This window comes from Chionomys nivalis, chromosome 2 (genome assembly GCF_950005125.1).
Source record: "Chionomys nivalis chromosome 2, mChiNiv1.1, whole genome shotgun sequence".
Taxonomy (NCBI): Eukaryota; Metazoa; Chordata; class Mammalia; order Rodentia; family Cricetidae; genus Chionomys; species Chionomys nivalis.
This window is the reverse complement of record NC_080087.1, coordinates 77,095,300-77,115,675: the sequence shown is the minus strand read 5'-3', so window position 1 is coordinate 77,115,675 and position 20,376 is coordinate 77,095,300. Positions and strand designations below refer to the sequence as shown.

General features: G+C 51.3%; 1 protein-coding gene across 3 annotated transcripts; it reads left to right on the top strand.

Moving 5' to 3' along the window:
* Positions 1–1,308: 1,308 nt before the first annotated feature.
* On the top strand, positions 1,309–20,119 carry Ccdc61 (coiled-coil domain containing 61). Of its 3 annotated transcripts, none has more exons than XM_057762232.1 (15): positions 3,376–3,471; positions 3,829–3,975; positions 6,745–6,903; positions 7,147–7,229; positions 9,063–9,220; positions 11,509–11,673; positions 16,809–17,019; positions 17,107–17,189; positions 17,612–17,778; positions 17,873–17,948; positions 18,352–18,494; positions 18,579–18,657; positions 18,816–18,876; positions 19,575–19,647; positions 19,812–20,119. In XM_057762232.1, exons 3-15 carry the CDS (start codon positions 6,756–6,758, stop codon positions 19,907–19,909), a joined length of 1,545 nt encoding a protein of 514 aa, XP_057618215.1. In that variant the 5' UTR covers positions 3,376–3,471; positions 3,829–3,975; positions 6,745–6,755; the 3' UTR covers positions 19,910–20,119. The 3 variants fall into 3 exon arrangements, with proteins under 3 accessions (XP_057618214.1, XP_057618215.1, XP_057618213.1); XM_057762230.1 differs by having other exon boundaries at positions 3,829–4,007; XM_057762231.1 differs by lacking the exons at positions 3,376–3,471; positions 3,829–3,975 and adding an exon at positions 1,309–1,351.
* Positions 20,120–20,376: the final 257 nt, after the last annotated feature.

Here is a 20,376-nt window from a genome sequence, read left to right as displayed (position 1 = left end):
CTACCATTGAGCTTGGGTACCTTCCTCAGTGTCTCCGCACTGTAATTTTTGAGAATAGTATTTCTCCTTTAACCGGGAGCTCACTGACTGGTTAGGTAGCCTGGCTAGTGAACTCCTGGTATCTGTCTTTTTACCTTGTCAGGCCTACGGTTATAAATGCTGTGATTGTGGTAGACACTCACACACACAAACATACACTTACAAACTAATAAAAACAAACTACTTGAGCCTGAGGTGATGGCATGTGCCTTAATCCCAGCACTCAGGAGGCTGAGGTTGGAGGATCTCTGTGAGTTCGAAGAGAGCCTGGTCTATATAGTGAAATTCAGGCTAGCCAAGGTTATAGAGTGAGAGACCCTGTCTCGAACAACACCAGAAACACACACCACACACACACACACACACACACATACACACACACACACACACACCAAACTCTCAGAGCACTGGCTGCTCTTCCGGAGGACCTGGGGTTCAGTTTCCAGCACCGATATGGTGCCTCACAACTATCTGTAACTACAACAGTTCGAGGGGGATCTGACGACCCCTCTGATCTCTGCAGGCACCAGGCACACACGTGGTGCACAGACATACAAGCAGGCATAAGACTCATATACATAAAAGAAATAAATCTAAAAATATTAAAAACTTAAAGAAATGCTTACTTTGCTATGTTTTTGAGCTTTAAAGAAGCCAATGCCACGCCGGGCATCTTGGTATACTCCGGTAATCCCAGGACTGGGGAAGTGGAGGCAGCAAGATCAGTGTTGGAGACCAGCTTGGGCTACTTGAGTTTTAGTCTCAAACCCACCAAACACACACGCACTAACAAAATCAAGCCTAGTAAAATGATCAGGATAGGTCTAGGCATACACTGGGCGCTGAAAAATCTATATTTGTTCTCGGAGTTAAGAATATCTTCGTAGCTTCCGGACTTCCAGGTTAGGACATCCTCTGCGCAAGAACCTTCCCTGTGGCCACGAGGGGAAGGGAGGGCATGGTAGGCGGAGTCAAGATGCCACTTCCGGGATCCTCCCTCCGCCTGCTGCAGGAACCACCCTTTTTTTGTATGATTGGCAGTGGGTATAGCCAATAACCATCAGAAAGGGGACCGACGCCACGGAGGGCTCCTTACACTGGTTAGGAACGCCTCTCCTAGATAGACGAATAGCAAGCTCGGGAAGGCGGGTTCTCCTGTGGGGGCGGGACAGAGTGACGGGCGTCATTTTTGACTTATGGAAACGTGACTGCCGGTAAGGTCAGACCAATCATAAGTGAGAAGGCCGGATCTGGGGCGGAGCTGAAACTTCGGCGGTTGAACCGCTCGTGAAGTGGGGACTCCGCAGAGAAGGTGAGCGGCGGCAGCACGGGTACAGGTGCGGGCGCCAGGCGGGGGCAGTGGGGTCCCCCGGAGCGCCACTTCCACACAGGTGCGCGCCTGGTCCTGTGCAAGCTTGAGATTTCACAGGGTCTTTAATGTGCCAGCCATGTTGTCACTCACGAGACACGCGATTAGAACATAGAGGTCCCGTGTCGAATACTGCACCCGAGTTTGTGAGGTAGAGCATTATTATGCGCACACCACGCGGGGTGGAAGGGGGTGCTACCCGTGATGCCGTGGATTCTGAACTTAAGATTCGGGTTGGAGGGTGCGGGTAGGAGCTCTCCAGGGTTGAGGGGTGTGTCCTGCGGGCAAGTGGTGTTCCCAGTGTGCGCTCTCAGCAAGTTATTTTACATGAAGTCACTTTTAACTTTCCCCGCTTTTTTTTTGCGGTGCTGGATATCAAATCCAGCCTTGTGCATGTTAGTCAGGAGTTATCACAGTACTACTGAGCTACATCCATGCCCAAGAATAAACTTTTGTTTTGAGTCAGAATCTTACTGTGTAGCCCCTTGGACGGCCTGGAGCCCAATTTAGAGCAGGCAGGTCTCGAATGCATAAAAATTGTGTGTGTACTCAACTGTGTGTTTGGTGATGGGGAGGGGGGATTCGTACCACAGCATGGTTGTGGAGGTCAGGACAACTTTGTGGAGTTGGTTCTCTCCTTCTACCCTAGACCCTGGGTTCTGGGGTCAAACTCGGGTCTCAAGGTTTGCACAGTACCGAGTTTTATCCATTGAGTCATGTGGAGAGTCCCGAAAGAACTCTGAAACATCTTGACAAACCGTGCAGTGGCACCCACTTGTAGTCCCAGGTACTAGATAGACTGAGGCCAGCCTGGGCTACAGAGTGAGTTTGAGGCCCACCTTGACTACATAGGGAGGCCTTGTCTCAAAAACAAAACAAAGCAAAGCAAAACAAAACGAGAAGAGTGTGGGGTCTGGTATCTGTTTGCCCAAGTTGGAGTTCTGGTTCTCTCTTGTTCTTACCACTGAAATCACTATGACTTTGGGCAAGTTGTTTAATCTGTTGGAGCACAAACTTCATGTTGTGTGGAATCACTTTTTTTATACCAATTCCATCACCCTGTTTACTCAGTAGTGACTCCCAGATGTTTCTTTCCAGCATCTATCTGAACACTACGCTGTATCCAAAGACCAGCCCTTTGCTTGAAAGCCCAGCTGACATGCAGTTATCCCCAAACAATCCTTTGGTGTCCCCATTCAGCATGGCAGACCCTTCCTTTCAGGTACTTAGGAGTTAGTTGTCCATCACTCCTTCCTTTCCCTCCCATTAAGTGTGTGTGTGTGTGTGTATGTGTGTCACACACACACACATACACACACACACACACGGTCTGGAAAGTAAATTTCGTCTGGTACTGATGTTGGTGGTACACACCTATCATAATCGTAGCACACCAGAGTCTAAGATAGGAAGACTGTAAGTTCAAAGCTGGCTACTTGGTGAGAACCTATCTCACCAAGGATGGATGCTTGTCTGGCTTGTGTGAAGTCCTGGGTTTGATCCCCAGCTCCAGATAGGCCAGGTGTGTGATGAGCCCCTATAATCCCAGATCTTGGGAGCTAGAGGATCAGGAGTTCAAGGAGAGCCTGGGTTATATGAGACCTCTTTGCAAGCAAGCAAAAGGTCAGATCATGTTCCTCTGTTGCCCTCTCCTGTCTCCTACTCACTCTTCCATAGTCTTCATCTGCTCACAGGATCTCCAGGTCGTCCGGAGCTTTGTCCCCCCTCCCCCTTCATGGCCCCATACCTTTGGAAGGGCCTTGCTTGTGCTATTGGGGCCATGAAGTCTTGGTGTCCTTTGGACATTGCAAATACATGTTTCCTACTGCTGTCTGCCCTTCCGTCTAGATTGGCTTCCCTCAGGTGTCTGAGTGGCTACCCCCCCATCTGTCTCAGTTCAGGTAGGAGCATCATGAGCCCTTGCTGCCTGCCAGTCCATTCACCTGGTTTTCCTTTGTTTCTGTCATAGCCACTAAGTCCTCTGTTCCACCTGTGGGCTTCTCAGATCTGCCCACTAGTGTTGGGTTCCATGTGGTTCCATTGTGCTCCCGAAGAGCACAAAGGTATGGAAATAGATACCATGCTACAGTTAACTACCCTTCCTCTGGTTTTCCCATGGTGGATGGTGAGCTGGTGGCCTGGGTGGGGCTCCTTCCTGGCCATGGAGTCAGGTGAAGTAATAAACTGGACACATTGTATCTCCCCTAGGGGCCTTAGAGCTGAGCCTGGAGAGTGAGAATGACTCGGCCAAGACATTGTTTCTTGGTGTCCCTTAGATTGGCACTGAGGGGACAGTAAGAATGACAATTAGAAAAGTTTGCTTTTGTTTGATTTGTATTGTTAGGGATTGAAAATGGGCTAGTGCTGTATGATGGACCCTTGGCCCCAACTTTTTCTTTTTTTGTTTTTTTTTGAGACAGGGTTTCTCTGTGACTGTCCTGGAACTCACTTTGTAGACCAGTCTGGCCTTGAACTCACAGAGATCCACCTTCCTCTCTTCCTGAGTGCTGGGATTAAAGGCTTACCACCACCGCACACTGGGGAGTGAGGAGCTTTGGTCTGAAGCTGTGAGTTCCCAGCCTGCAGCCCTGATTGTAAGGTGTGAGCTGCAGGAGTGAGTCAATGCCCTAGCACCTTGGGAGGGAAGGGGTGTGTTGGGACGCACAGCTGGACCGTGAGGAGGAGGAGGAGGAGATGGTTGCTGTGCCTAGCTGTAGGAGCCTTAGTTTCATGGTCTGTAAATGGGGTATGATCGTAATACCTATCAGAGTGCAGAATTAAGGATGAGGCATTGGTAAGTGTGTTTTGGGGACACACCGGGTGTGCTGGGGGAACTGCATGGTGTACTGTAGAGGTCTAGATTGTGGGGTGTCCTATAATTGATTCTAGCAGAAGGCAGAGATATCATGTTCAGTGGCCTGAAGGGCTTTTGTTGTTGTATACTCCTGGGGGGACAGTGGAAGGGGAAGAACCAGGGTGAAGGAGGAGGGAGCTCTGACCAGCTCATATTCATCCAGCGTTGGGAGGTCGACTCAGAGTGGGGCGGAAGTCGGGTTCTGTGTCACAGTGTGTGACAGTCCTGTGAGCTCAGTGAGGCTAGAGATGGGGAAGTGTGGAGGTGGTTGGTGGGCTGGGGACAGTGATTTTTCCATGGTGGGGAGTGCTGGTATGACGGTTCTTTGGGGAGCCCAGTGTGGAGGGTTCTCTTTCCTGCATTGGGTGAAGACTGAAATTTGGAGCACAGTTTTGGAGGAGGAGCCAGTGGCAGTGACTTAGCCCTAGGAAAAAAGTTAGGATTCCCTTAGTGAAAGATGGTAAGGAGAGGGCTGGAGGCTTGGCGATTGTGAGGGTGACCTCAGTTTCCCACGGCTGCAGAGGGATGTGGGCACTGGGGTGTTCCAGGTGTGTGTGCCTCAGTGTCCCACGGCTGCGGAGGGAGTGGGCACCGGGGTGTTCCAGGTGTGTGTGCCTCAGTGTCCCACGGCTGCGGAGGGAGTGGGCACTGGGGTGCTCCAGGTGCTGTGTACCTCAGTGTCCCATGGCTGAGGGGGGAGGGGTCACTGGGGTGCTCCAGGTGTGTGTAGAGTTGGGATGTGGCATCAAGGGCTGTCGAGGGCGGAGCCTCTATGCTAGGATGCTGGTCAGAAGGTGAGTAGAAGAAGAGGGGCAAGGAGAGACTTGGGACACGGCTTGAACTCAGCCACCAGGATGAACTGTGGGTCCTTTAGTGAGCAGATAGAGGGAGGGGGTCTGGAGAGGAGCGAGAGACTCAGAGGGAGGCTGTCCAAGGGAAGAGAGGTGGGAAATGAGCGTGGGGATGGGACGGGGGTGTTAGACAGTTTGGGCAGAATCTAGGTGAAATATGGGGGAGATGGAACACGGGGAAAGTGGGGTGTATGTGGGCTACCTTGAACATGTGAGCAGACTTGAAACAGAATAAAGGGGGGCATGACAATTCAGATAGAAAATGCAGGGGACGGGGTCCTAGGAGAATGTGAAAGTGGGGGCCGATGTAGTGAGAAGCTGTGCGCTGGGAGGATAGGATGGAGCAGGGATCTTTGTAGAGAGGGGGGTTGGTTTCTGCCTTTGACAGGGAGCACACAGGCCGGCCAGGGAAGTGGAGGTCTGCACAGGGGACGGCGTCCTGAGTCCAGGGGAGGAATGAGTGTAGGATTTGTGGGATTTATGTCTGGCAATAGTTAAGGGATGGTTTCTATGGAGGAAGGTGCGCATTGGGGGAAGAGTCGATTATAGGCCTATTATTCAGAGGCTGAATGTCTGGGACCGAGGTGGTGGTGGGAGTGGGCACAGGGTGCTGGGCAGGGATGTGGGGCCTAGGTGGTACAGGGTGGAGGACTAGGCCAGATTGGCAGTGGGGACAAGGGAGGCAGTACCTTGAGCACAGTTTCCCAGGCATTCCACCTCCAGTACCCTAGTAACCGTGTTGTAGTGGCCCTGACTGGTCTGCGGAGCTGAGGGGCGGGGCCTGTGGGTGGGGCCTGGAGCTCTGGCACTGGATTGTGGGTCAAGTTAGAAAGGGCAGCACCAGAGATTAATTAGTACTTCAGGCTTAAGAACTAGAAAGTGGAAGCATAATTGGTGTGGTCTTTTGGGTTTTCTGGAGCCCTCCAAAACGTTCCAGAAACCTGAATCCCAAGCCAGCATGGGCTGCTTGTGTGCTCCCAAAACTTATGTCCCCAAACCAAACTAAACCACAACCAAAATGCAAACTCCCGCCACAAAACCCCAAGTGGGAACTCTGTGCTGTGCCGCGTTTTGTTTTGAGGACAGGGTTTCTGTCTTGGGGTCTCGTTACGTAGCTTAGGCTGGCCTCACTCTGTTGGCTACGTTTCTTACCTCCATCTGAGTGCTGGGATAACTGGGTGCACCACCACGGCGAGCTGAGAGCTACTTCCTGGATCCACTGCTCGGCTCAGGAGAATGACTTCTTTGTTCTGCGCCTCACTCCTCGTCTGAAAGATGAGTTTAAAAATTGATACCTTCTTCCCAGAGCTGTTGGGAGGGTTAAACCCGATAACAGCACGAAAAGCTCAAAGAACTGCTGGGCGTGGCAATCCCAGCACTCGGGAGGCTGTGGGGGAGAATCCTGAGTTCTGAGCCGGAGCTACAGAGTGAGACCCAGTCTCAGAAAGACCAAGGTTGAGGGGCTGGAGAGATGGCTCAGTGGTTGTGAGCACTGGCTGCTCTTCCACAGAACCCGGGTTCAATTCTCAGCACCCACACGGCAGCTCACAACTGTCTGTAACTCCAGTCCTTTGTACTCTGAAGACACTGGACATCCATCTCTAGGTCTCTCTTTCATTCCCCCTCTTCAGGGACCCTGGCCATGGACCAGCCAGCTGGCCTGCAGGTGGACTACATCTTCCGGGGTGTGGAGCATGCTGTGCGGGTGGTGGTTTCGGGGCAGGTGCTGGAGCTGGAGGTGGAGGACCGGATGACGGCTGACCAGTGGCGAGGCGAGTTTGATGCCAGCTGTGAGTGTGCCCGCTGGGGTGGGCTTCCCTCCCCTCCCCCTGAGGTCAGCTCTTTCCTAGGGCTGAGGTTGAGCCCAGTTGTGCTCCTGTCTCTTCTGTAGCTCTCCAAGGTGGGACAGGAGTGTGGGCCCCATGGAGCTGGCCAGAGACAATGAGGGCTGGACAGAGCTGGAGAAATTGAGCATATTGCCTTTGGGCTGGGTAGGTGGTCAGATCTCAGGAGGAACTTTTCTTCCCACCCAGTCATTGAAGATTTGACTCACAAGACGGGGAACTTCAAACAGTTCAGCATTTTCTGTAACATGCTGGAGTCGGCCCTCACCCAGGTAGGCACCTGCATCAGGACCGGGAGCTTTTTGTTGCCCAGAGTTTGGGGTAAGGGGCTGTGGATGGGCTGCCTCCTGTGTGCAGGGTGCTCGGCCTTCAGACCTTCTTTTGAATGCCCGTGATCAGTTATGATTCAGGTGACAGTTGTTTTCACATAGAAAATTGAGATTGTAGGGCTGGGGGTGTGGCTCCAGGGTGGAGTGCTTGCTTAGTGTGCACAGAGCCCCCACGTGGGTCACTAGCACCTTGTTATTTGGGCATGGTGGTGTCTGCCTATATCCCGGAGCTTAAATAGTGGAGGCCGGAGGATGAGAGGTTCAAGGAGGATGAGAGGTTCAAGGTCATCCTTGACTACTGTCTTAGTCAGGTTTTCTATTGCTGTGAAGAGACACCATGACCACGCTGGCTGTCATGAAGAAAACATTTTATTGAGGTGACTTGCCTACAATGTCAGAGGTTCAGTCTGTTATCATCATAACAGGGAACATGGCAGCGTGCAGGCAGATGTGGTGCTGGACTAGTCACCGAGAGTCCTACATCTTGCAGACAACAGAAAGTGGTCTGACATGCTGGGTGGTATCCTGAGCTTAGGAAACCTCACAGCCCACCCCCACGGTGACACACTTCCTCCAACAAGGCCACACTACTTAACCTTGCCACTCCCTATGAGATCATGGGGGCCAATTACATTCAAACTACTGCAGTTACAAAGTGAGACTGAGGCCAGTTTGAATGCGGAAGACCCTGTCTCAGACAAAACAAAACAAGTGGTGTTGAGGGGTGCTGGAGGGATGGCTTGTGGTTGACAGTACTTCATGTCCAGTGGTTCCTACGACATCCTCTGGCCTCCAAGGGCACCCACACTCGCCATACATACCCTGATATTGACACAGAGTTAAAATTAAAATAAATCTTAAAATCATAAAAAAAGAAGAAAAGAAAAGTAAACCAAAAAAAAAAAGATTAAATCTTAAAAAAAATTAAAAAAAAAAAATCCCAGCACTTGGGAGGCAGAGGCAGGCGGATCTCTGTGAGTTCGAGGCCAGCCTGGTCTACAAGAGCTAGTTCCAGGACAGGCTCCAAAACCACAGAGAAACCCTGTCTCGAAAAACCAAAAAAAAAAAAAAAAAAAAAAGATTAAATCTTAAAAAAATTAAAAAAAAAAAAAAAAGAAAAGAAAAGTAGATTTGGTTGAGACAGTGTGCCTGTTCTAATGGGAGCTCACCAAATCCAGCTGGACTGGGACTGAGTGAGCATGCGATCAAACCGGACTCTCTGAATGTGGCTGACAATGGGAGCAGACTAAGAAGCCATTGATAAAGGCACTGGGACTTGTTTCTACTGTACATACTGGCTTTTTGGGACCCTAGTCTATTTGGATGCAAAGCTTCCTAGGCCAGGAGTAGCCGGGAGGTCCTTGGACTTCCCACAGGGCAGGGTTCCCTGCCTTCTCTTAAGGAGGGAGGGAGAGGAAGGAGGGAGAGTGGGGAAGTGAGAGGGGAATGGGAGGAGGGGAGGAAGTGTAAATTTTTTGAATGGAAAAAAAATAAATAAAAAGAAAAGTAAATTTGAGCCACAAAGGAGAAAGGGAAAACCACTCACTCCTGATGTTCTTGTTAAGGTATTGGTGAAGGCTCTGGAACTGGCCTAGAAGGTAAAAAGGTGCTTGAGTGGCCGGCCTGGTGGAATTGGCCGCTTCATCGAGCAGCTCCGGTCTGCACACCTGCCATCCCGCACTGGGGAGGCAGAGGCAGGAGGACCTGAGACCTGGCATGGTGGCCGAGAGGGTGACTGTGAACATCCTTGGCACCTCCCATCCTCTTTTCCCACAGAGCAGTGAGTCCGTCACCCTGGACCTGCTCACTTACACAGACCTGGAGTCCCTGCGGAGCCGCAAGCTGGGGGGCCGCCCGGGCACCTTGGCCCCCAGGTCGGCACAGCTCAACTCCAAGCGCTACCTCATCCTCATCTATTCCGTGGAGTTTGACAGGTGGGCACAGTGGCTGGCTGAGGGCCCAGGCCGGTGGGCAGGGTGGGAGGAGCCCCCAGTGTCAGGTGGCTGAGATGTTTGTGACCTCTGTCATTTTACTATTGTGACTGGGTACAAGTGGCAGAATGATCATTGCCAGTACCTGTGTATTTCTTGTATGCAGCTGAATCCAGGGCTTTGCACATGGCAGGCAAGCACTGCCACTGAGCTACAGCCCTACATGCTTCAAACGTAATGATTTATCTCCTAGCCAGACAGCCAAACTGCAGTTCAACTTACTATTAGGGGCATTTATTTATTAGAGATAGGATCTCTCTATGTAGCCCTGGCTGTTCTGGAACCCACTATGTAGCTCAGGCTGGCCCTGAACTCACAGAAATATGTCTGTCTCTGCTTCCTGAGTGCTAGGATTAAAGGTGTAACTTTGAAGCCTAGGCTGGCTTATAACTCACAATGCCTAGACTTGAACTAATGGTGTTCCTCTTACCTCAGTTTCTCAAGTGTTAAGATTACAATTGTGTATCACCTTGGCTGACTTCTTTTTTTTTTTTTTTAAATATTTATTTATTATGTATACAATATTCTGACTGTGTGTATGCCTGAAGGCCAGAAGAGGGCGCCAGACCTCATTACAGATGGTTATGAGCCACCATGTGGTTGCTGGGAATTGAACTCAGGACCTTTGGAAGAGCAGGCAATGCTCTTAACCTCTGAGCCGTCTCTCCAGCCCCCACCTTGGCTGACTTCTAAATTGTTTTTGGTTTTGACACATGACATATCTTTTGTAGCCTTGACTTATTTAGAATTCATAATGTAGCCCAAATTGGTCTCTATGGGAGTTCTCCTGCTGCAGCCTCCCAAGTACTGGGATTCCCAGCCTGCACCACTGTACCTGGCTAAGGGATGCTTTCTTTTTGTGTACATGTGTGGTTTTTAAAAAATTTTTAAAATCTTTGTATGTTTAATATGTTGGCCCCCCTTTTTATAATCCTACCCTTATCTCTTCATGGTCACAGAGTAGCTGCTGGGCCTCTAGCCTTGCATCTTTATCAAAGCAGGAAGAAAAGGAACAGGGCTCACTAGACTTCCCATAGAATTGGTCTAAGTGCTCATATGCTGGGAACTGAACCTCAGTCCTCTGGAAGAGTAGCCAGTGATCTTAACTGCTGAGCCGTCTCTCCAGCCCCTTCCCTTTAAATTCTTTTAAATTTGTTTTATGTGTATGGGTGTTTTATGTGTATGTCTGTACACCACCTGCTCGTAGTGCCTGCGGAGTCCAGAAGAGGGCATCTGGGATCCCCTCACGTGCAGTTACAGTGGGTGCTGGGAATTGAACTTGGCTCCTCTGTAAGAACAACATGTGTTTTAAATGTTGAGCTATCTCTAGTCATTCTCTGTCCTCCTTTATTTTAACTTTTTTCTGGTTTTTAAGGCAGAGTTTCTCTGTGTAGCCCAGACTGCCCTGGAACTCATTCTAAACCAGGCTGGCCTGGAATTCAGAGATCCGCCTGCCCTTGCCTCCTGGGTGCTAGGATTAAAGGTGTGCGCCACCACCACCTGGCTCCTTTATTATTTTTAAGAGAGAGTCTTGCTATGTAGCCCAGTCTGGCCATGAACTCATGGCAGTCCTCTTGCCTTAGCCACCTGAGAACTGGGATTACACCTGATTGCTAATGGCTTTGAGTAGCTGGGCAACAGGGTCTCTGTCCTGGTGCCTGGGCCAGCGAGCGGAAATCAGAAATCCTGTAGGAGCTGTGGTGAGTGGGACAGCACCTGAAGGCATCCTGTAATGTCCCCAGCTCAGGGCTGACTCAGCTCAGGCCATCTTGTGTCTCCAGAGTAGAGTCTGGGGCTTGAGTAACAGTGCCTCCCTGCAGACATGACAAGACAGTCAGTTGGCACCGTTCGGGTCCTGGCAAGCCCCAAGTCCTTGGAATCCTGAGGCAGAAACTCAGAGACATCTGGGCATGACTGGCTGGCATGGTAGTTTGTGGACAAAGAACCCAGAGCCAACTGCTTTCCCAGCACTTGGGAGGCAGAAGCAGGTGGATCTCTGAGTTCTAGGTCAGCCTGGACTATAGAGAGTTCCAGGACATTCAGGGTCACACAGTGAGATCCTGCCACAAGAACCCAAACAAGCAAAGCCCTCAAAACATAAAACAAAACAAAACACCAAAACAAGAACACAAACTTTTGGGACTCTGTGCTTGTGTTCTTTGACTCGGAGATCTGTGTCTTCGGGTGGATTTTGGCCTCTGAGACTCCGTGGTTCTGATCCCCTCTCTCAGGATTCATTACCCGCTGCCCCTCCCGTACCAGGGCAAGCCGGACCCTGTGGTTCTGCAGGGCATCATCCGCTCACTGAAGGAGGAGCTGGGCCGCCTTCGCGGGCTGGATGGCGGCCAGGACGCTCGTGATACTCGGGAGACGGAGATCTGGCACCTGAGGGAGCAGTGAGTCTGGGGATGTGTGTGGTGGACGGGATTATCACCGCCTTTTTTCTTCTGAGTCCTGCCTCTCTGCCTTTTGTTGGGTGCTGGGAATTCAGTGGTGATTGATAGCCCTGGTGCTGCCTTCCTGGGCCCCTAGAACAGTGAGAAGGATGTTCAGTGTGTGTGTGGGGTCGGGAGGGGGTTCCAGAAAAAGGTGCGGAAGCAGGAGCACCATCAGTAAAGGCGATGTGAAATAGTCTGGAAGAACGGCTGAATAGCCTTCACCCAGCCTCATGCTGCCTGGCTCCCTGCCTTGGGAGTGGACGTTAATCAACAACCATGTAATCGTGTTATCGGAGGTGAGGAGGAGGCAGAAAAGGTAGCTGTGCCCAGGGCCCGACAGGTAGGTTAGGTGAAGGAGTTAGAGAAGAGTGTTCTAGGCAGAGGGTGCAGCTTATGCAAAGTCTTCAACTGTGGGGGAGGGTGGAAAGAGTGAAGGCTTCTGGAATACTCCCGACTCCTTCCTGCTGGGTTCTGTCTTCTGTAGGCAGGGATTTGGTCTCTACCTGGAGGTGGCCAATTCTTTGGGGACAACTAGTGACATTAAAAAAATATTATTGTGCCGGGCGGTGGTGGCACACGCCTTTAATCCCAGCACTTGGGAGGCAGAGGTAGGCGGATCTCTGTGAGTTCGAGACCAGCCTGGTCTACAAGAGCTAGTTCCAGGACAGGCTCCAAAGCCACAGAGAAACCCTGTCTCGAAAAACCAAAAAAAAAAAAAAAAAAAAAATTATTGTACCATATGCATGGTGTGTGTGTGTGTACACACACATGCACGCACCATAGCATGTGGCGTTGGTTCTCTCTCTCCATATTTACATGGCTTCTAGGGATCAAATTCAGTTTGTCAGGCTTGTATCATTGGATGGCAAGCATCCTTACCCACTGAGCCATCTTGCTGGTCCATTTCTTTTTTTTCCCTTTTGAGACAAGGCCTCATTTATTCAAGACTGTCTTCAAACTCTCGATCTAGTCAAGGATGACTTTGAACTTCTGGTCCTCCTTCCTCCAGATCTTGGGTGTCCATGGGCTTATACGCATATACCAGACTTGGCTTATGTAGTTCTGGGATTGAACCCAGGGCATCACGTGTGCTAGCTAACCAAGCCACACTCTAGTCCCTATATTACCCCTTTTAAGATTGATTTTATTATGTATTGTGTCTGTGTGAGGGTATGTGCCCGTGTGCCCATGGAAGGCAGAAGTGGTTACCCTCACAGCAGCCCTATGAGATAGACATTGCTATCATTACCGTGCCAGGAAGCCCAGAGGGCTAGGGGACTTTACCAGGGCACACAGTGAATTATACGGCCAGGCTAGACCTTGGATGCAGCCAGCACTTCTGCATTGTTGGAAGTGCCAGCCTAGACTGAGTGCCAATTGCTGCCAGAGAGGAATGACCTTCTCTCACTTGGGAGTACACTGGGTAGCAGGACCCATGGGCGCTGCTGAGCAGAGGTGGAGGAAGGACACATGGGGGTCTGAGGAACTTACCCTCCACCCAAGTCATCTCCCAGATTGGCCACAAGGTGGCAACCTCTACCCATCAACAGAACTGGTAAGGGTGTCTTGAAATCTCTCAGATAGTGGTGTGTCCCCCCTGTCAGTTCTGAATCTGCCTCCCCCTCCTTCTCTTGGAGACAGGGCCTTGCTTCTGTGGGAGAATGCTGCCCCATAGGGCAGTGATTCAGGCAGAAGGTAGAGGGACACTCCAACAAGTGCTGGCTCTACAGAGGCTGGTGCTGGGAAGGGCATGATGGAGGGTACACATGAGTGCGTGAATGTGTGTGTGTGTGTGTGTGAGAGAGAGAGAGCTTATTAAAAAGCCCCTATTTTTATGTGTTTACCAGGTAGACCAGGCTATCCCTGAACTTTCAACAATCCTCCTGCCTCTATTGCCCAAATGCTGAGATCGTAGGTGTATACTACCGTGGTTTTTTTTTTTAAGATTTATTTATTTATTTATTTATTATGTATACAACATTCTGCCTCCATGTATGCCTCAGAAGAGGGCACCAGATGTCATTACAGATGGTTGTGAGCCACCATGTGGTTGCTGGGAATTGAACTTAGGACCTCTGGAAGAGAACTGAGTACTCTTAACCACTGAGCCATCTCTCCAGCCCACACCACCGTGTTTTGGTCTTGTCTTGTTCTCTCCTTCCTTCCTCCCTTCATCCTTGTCTGAGACAAGATTTCTCTGTGTAACCCTGGCTGTCCTAGAACTCGCTTTATAGACCAGGCTGGCCCTGAACTCAGAGGTCTACCTGCTTCTGCCTCCTGAGTGCTGGGATTAAAGGTGTGACCACCACGTTTTGCCAGTTCTTGAGACTGTTGGCCAGACTGACATCTTCTGAGGAGATGATCTAATTCCATGATTCTTTCTGCTTTTGCCAGCTGGGGCAAAGAAGTACATTTTCCCCAGGAGTGGCACCATCAGTGCCCAGTCTGTCTTTTACACGCCTGTGACGGAATGCTGAGCTGGCTCTCATCCTCCACAGACACCAGCGCTTCTGCTCTCATGGTCATTATGAACTCCTGAATTTGAAGTTAATTGCGCTTGGTTCCCTTTGACTGCTGTGACAAAATGCCCCAGATTTGGTGGGTCGTTGGGCATGATGGTGCACATCTTTAATCCTAGCATAGGGAGGCAGAAGCAGGCAGATCTGGAGGCCAGCCTGGTCTACAGAGCAAGTTCCACGACAGGCTCCAAAGCTGCAGAGAAACCCTGTCTCAAAAACCCAAAAATCCAAAAACCATTGCAGTGGGTCCGTGAGTGGCTAAGGTGCCTGCCACCAAGTCTGCTTCAGTCTCTGGGACCCACATGGTGGAAGGGGGAAGTCCCACCAGTTGTCCTCTGACTGCCACATGAGTGCTATGACGTGAGGGTGTTGTGTGCATACACACAAATAAATACACGTAATAAAAAGGAAAACCTAAAGGCAAACCACTGGAAGTGTGTTCTGTCTCCCCCTGGAGGCCGGCATCGGGATGGCATTTGCTGGGCTGCAGTGTAGGCTTCAGTGGGGCCATCCTCCTGGATCTCCTTGGGAGAATCCCTTTCTTGTCATTCTGGTACCCGGGAGCTGCTGCTGTTCTAGGCTTGTTTCCTGGTAGTCTGGTCTGAGCTGTGTGGACACACTCCCCTCCCCTCTGTGGCTCTAATATCAGGTTGTGATTATGTTTAGGACTTGCCCTGCTGATTCAGGAGAATCAGTTTATCTTACCACCCATACCAGATTTGTAAAAGACCCTTTTCGCTAAATAGCGGAATGTTCACAGGTTCCAGGAGAAGGCCCTGCGTATCTTTGGGCATGTGGGGGCCAGTATTCAGCTCACCACAGATGTGATCTAATTCTTTCATTGCAATGGATTTTTGTTTGCATGTTTGTGTTGTCTTTGACCAGGTGGAACTGTTCATGTTGGGTTCTATATCCTTTTAGAAGGGCCTCAGTAATCTTCTCTGTTTTGCTTTTTAAGTGCCAGATGTAGAACCCTGAGCTTCTGCATGCTAGGCAAGTGTTCTTTCACTGAGCTATACCCTCACTGGGGGATTCTAGGCAGGGGCTCTACCACTGTTTTCCCAAGACCTTGTATTTCTTTTATTGGGAGCCAGTGTTAGCATGAGCTCTTCATTGCAAGTGCTCACTGTCATTGGGCTGCACTTAGGTTTTTTTTCCCTTTTTTTTTTTTTTTTTTTAGTGGAAAGAGTCAGAAGACAGGTATGCTTTTAGAAAGAGAATATATTGTCTGTTCTTACTTTTTCCTTGATTTTATACCCATTTTTTTCTGATAAAAAACATAGTTGCCAAGGTTAGTAACAGTTATTTTTTTTAATTACAAATAATACCAATTAATACCAATGCAATCACTAATGAGACTTCCGAATGAAGGTTAGATTTTTTTTTTTGCAGCCTCTTTTGCCCTGAAGCTCCGTATCCCACTTGTGAAAATTCTGTGTTTTAGCCACATCAAATAACTCTGCAGTTACTCCACCTTTGATACACATTTATCTGACTGCCCCCTTCCCCTGATTCTGGTGATAGGTCCTGAGGCAGGAGGATCACCTGAACTCAGAAATTCAAGATCAGCCTGGGCAATATAGCCAGAGTCTGTCTCTACATAAAGTATTTTCATAGTCCAGAGTCAAAGCTGGAAAGGGGTACACCCAGAGAGGTCCAGTTTCTCCATCTGGTCCCTCTTGCTTCTCCACTACCCATTGGCAACCTTCTTCCATTTAAAAGATTTTTATGTATCCTATGTTTTTATTTTATTATTATTTATTATTATTTTTTATTTTTAAATATTTTATTTATTTATTTATTATGTATACAGTGTTCTGTCTGCATGTATGCCTGCAGGCCAGAAGAGGGCACCAGACCTCCTTACAGATGGTTGTGAGCCACCATGTGGTTGCTGGGAATTGAACTCAGGACCTTTGGAAGAGTAGGCAATGCTCTTAACCACTGAGCCATCTCTCCAGCCCCTATCCTATGTTTTTAAAAGTATGAACATACATAGACAATTTTTAACCCCTCTCATTCCTTTTTATTAAAAAAAGGGACTTGGTAAATATATTTTGCACTTTTTAAATTAGTGAAAATCAGCCCTCAACCCTTTTCATGGCAGCGCTCGACTGTGTATGAGCTACGGAACTCAATTAGTTCTGCCCGTGGACACTTAGTTACCTTCGTTTCTTGCTGTTTATAAACAGCGGCAAGGAAAAGCCTGTGTGTGTGGTGTTTTCTTAAGGATCATTGAGCAGGGTAGCAACCTAATCAGTTGTTACTGGCTGGTGATAAGATCTGACTGGGAAAGTCTTAGAGGTGGGAGCAGGGATACTAGGGCTAGGCTTGCAGCAGGCAGCTTGAGCCTTGTCTCTATACTGACCACTTCACTAGGGGAGATGTGCCTGGGTTTGGGGTGGATGAAGGCGAAGAAGTAGCCTCAGCATCCTTCCTGCCTCGGAGGGAAGTTGACAGGACCAGACCCCTTCCTGGGAACTGCATTTCTCTTTCCTGGGGGGTCTCAGGGACTGCCTCCTGTGGAGTAGTGGGGAGCGGCTCATGGTGCTTGGGTCCTCTCCCCACTCTCAGGGTGACCCGTCTAGCATCAGAGAAGCGCGAGCTGGAGGTGCAGCTGAGTCGCTCCCGAGAGGAGGCGCTGGCCGGGCGGGCTGCTCGCCAGGAGGCCGAGGCACTGCGCGGGCTGGTGCGGGGTCTGGAGCTGGAGCTTCGGCAGGAGCGTGGCCTCGGGGGCAGGGCTGCAAGTCGTCGCAGCCAGGATTGCCGCCGCCTGGCCAAGGAGGTGAGGGGCAGAGCCGGGGAGGGGGTGCCTCCCTGGACTTTGGCCTGGTCTGGACTTCGGCGTTTTCCTCTTCGCTTCCCTCCGCAGCTCGAGGAGGTGAAGGCCTCGGAGCGCAGCCTGAGAGCTCGGCTGAAGACACTCAACACTGAGCTGGCCATGTACAGAAGGGGGTGAGAGGTGGGGCTGATGGGGTGTGTGTGTGTGAAGCCCAGAAATGGGGGGGAGTCAGGTAAGGTGATTTGGGGGGAGATGGGCGGGGTCTGGAGGTAAGTTTGGGTGTGGGGTGGAGCCTGAGGGCCTGTTGATCCCAGCCGGAGGAAACAGGGAGGTGTCTGCTGTCCTCGCTTGGCGAGGGAGACTTAGAAAGAAGACCTCATGGTGTAGCGAGGTATTAGGATGTAAGGAAGTGGCAGGTCCTGGACAAGGACTCGGAGAAGGTGGGGTATAGGAAGGTATGGTGATCCCGGGTGGGAATGTTTGCGGAGATAAGATAGAAGGTGGGCCTCAGGTGCAGAGGAGGTGTGTGTGGCCCCAGGGTGGGAGTGGGCTGGCGGGTGCAAAGCTGACAGACAGCTGGATTGGGTGCTCCCAGGAGACGCACTCTGCCTGCGCCGGCTCCAGCCCGGGGAGATCGAGCTTCGTCGTCCCGGGAGCGCTCCACGTCTCGCGGCCGCGCGGCCACTCGCTCCTCGTCGCGGGAGAGCAGCCGTGGGGCCAGGGGTCGCGGCCGGCCAGCACGCCCCTCGCCTTCGCCCACAGGTCTGTGCCTGCCCCGCCCTGTGGTGGGGAGGCGGGATGGGCTAGCGCCCACAGAAGCCAGTATGCGAGCCAGCCTCCTCCCCACACTGTCTAGGTGGTCGTGCGCCCCGTTTTGACCCCACAGCCTTTGTGAAAGCCAAGGAGAAGAAGCAGAGAGAGATTAGGATGAAGTAAGTCTGTGTCTGTTTCCCACCCCGGCTCTGTGCTTGGTCCGTACTTCCTCTCCCACCTGTCACCAACTGACAGTTAACCCTTACCTCCCTTTAACGCCACTGTGCTCCCACTTCTCTTGGTGTTCCATCCTGTATCCTCCAGTCTTGGTACTGTTCTAACCTCTAGGATCTCTTTAATTCTGGTTTCCTTGGTTCCCATCTCCTTCCTTGGTCTGCCTCCCCTTGGTGTCCCTGTTCCCCCTGCACACTCAGCCCCCTTTCTTCCCCTCCTGACCTCGTTCTCCTCTCTCCTCGGGTGCACTGTTTGTTTCTCCACTCTCACTTGTCCCCACATGACCTCTGGCGGGCCTTGGGTTCTGTGGCTCCCTTTCCGGCACACCTCTAGTCTCTGGATTTCTAGGCAGCAACAGCAGCGGAACCGAATGGGCAGTGGAGGAAGCGGGGACGGTCCGTCCGTCTCCTGGTCTCACCAGGCTCGGCCCGCTACTGCTGTGACAGGCCGAGGGGACGCCGCCAACCGCTCACGGAACCGCAGCTCTTCGGGTAACCCGCTGGAAGAGGCACTGCGGGCGGGCGGTAGGCGGGCCAGGTGACCCGCCGGGCCTAACGACCTCCGTCTCCCTCTAGTGGACAGCTTCCGCAGCCGCTGCTCGTCGGTTAGCTCCTGCAGCGAGCTGGAGGATTTCTCCGAGTCGGTTTCCAGGAGGTAAAACTTGTACTCTGGGGAAGGACTCTCTGGAAAGGGCGCCTGGGGGGAGAGTGGAAGCAGCCTTTTACACGGCCATTAGGTGACAGAGGCTGGAGATGGGTCAGGAGGGAGATACCAAAGATGCTCAGTGGTCCTTGATTGCCTTCTTTTCTCAGTCGTCGCTGCCGTGTCCGTGGGAAACCACCCAGCCCCACACCCTGGAGCGGATCCAAGACGGTGAGGATCATTCCTGACTGGGAGAAGGGAAGGGCAGTATTAAGCCATAGGTGACCAACCATCATTTATGATTGTGTTGTCCTGGAGGGACCAGATTGTAGAGGGAACTCTAAAATGACTCTGGAAGCAGGGTGCTTGGGGCCCTGAGACTGGCGGGCAAAAATCTTAGTGGCCACAGTATGTTTCGAGATTCGGATGTAGGATGAGGCCTGGCTGGTAGAATGCCCATCTAGCACAAGGACCCAGGTTCCATATATACTGTGTGTGATGGCACTGGCAGGCCTGTAACCCAGCATTCGGGTGGAGGCAGGAGGATCCAAAGTTTAAAGCCAACCTTAGCTACAGAGTGAGTTTGGGCTATATGAGATCTTGTGTCTGAAAGAGAGAAAGGAAAAGGGTCTTTTCCTCAAATTATGCCACTCTCTCCTCCTCTCGTGTGACCGGGGTGCTTTGTGAGTCTCTCCTGCTTGTGTGTGACCGGGGTGCTTATGGAGCCTCTCCTGCTTGTGGGTGACTGGGGATATTTGACGAGCTTCTCTGTGCCTCAGGCTTTACCAGTTCACCCTTTGGAGGGCTCTTGTGTCAGGAGCTCTTGCTACATTGGTGACTTGCAGATCCTTGGGTTCAGAACCCCCATGGGACTTGGGGGATATGAACGGAAGGGCTTGCCTGACCCCTTTCCTGCCTCTCATCTTCAGAAGTCTACCACCCGAGAGCGCAGCAATCACCAGAGACACCTGACCAGTTCTGGGGGATGGGTCCCCATCAAAGGTGAGCCTGGGGTTCCATATTTATCCCTTCTTTCCCCCTCTCCATCATCCCAGAACCCTCTGGGGTGGTAATAAGGGCAGTTGTTAATTGGCTCCTTGCTGCTTTAGGCCCTTGATGGTCCCCCACCCCCACCCCAGCACACCCACCCTCCCCTGCTTTTCCAGAGTACAGCTCTGACTACCAGGGAGCTGACATGGCGGAAATAGATGCCCGCCTGAAGGCTTTGCAAGAATACATGAACAGACTGGACACGCGGTCATGACGCTGGAGAGGTGGTACCCCGATTTCCCATTCTACCTGCAGGGGGTCTGGTGTGGAGGTTGTGCCCCTCCCATGCTCCACACCTCTCGGTGCTCCTGGAGTCTCAGGTGTGTGAGGACCTGACTCCCCCTTTCTCCCAATAATGCATTCTAGGAGAAGAGGCTCTGTGTATTTTGTAAATAAATGTGGTTGTTCTCGGCCCTTAGCTTATGATTCAAGGGTAGGAAAGGAGTGGGAAGAAATGAGGATGGGCTGATAATGGGGACCTGAAAGTGTGTCTGGCTTGTCTGTGACCTGGAGGCAGGTGGGCACTAGAACTCTCCAGAGGAGTTCAAACAAAGTCGGTATGGCTGGCCATATGGCAGGGTAGCGGTGTCTTGCAGCGTGGTCCACATTGTCTGGTTCTTTTGAACTGCTGTGGGTGATCCGGGGCCTGCTTGGTGTTGATTCCTGGGCTCTTACTTGAGA

Excerpts from the sequence above, each read along its gene's own strand:
- Ccdc61 (XM_057762231.1), top strand. The coding sequence starts at position 6,756 with ATGGACCAGCCAGCTGGCCTGCAGGTGGACTACATCTTCCGGGGTGTG. Across the intron at positions 7,230-9,062 it reads TGGAGTCGGCCCTCACCCAG|AGCAGTGAGTCCGTCACCCT; the intron begins GTAGGCACCTGC and ends CTTTTCCCACAG. Across the intron at positions 17,020-17,106 it reads GCCGCCGCCTGGCCAAGGAG|CTCGAGGAGGTGAAGGCCTC; the intron begins GTGAGGGGCAGA and ends TTCCCTCCGCAG.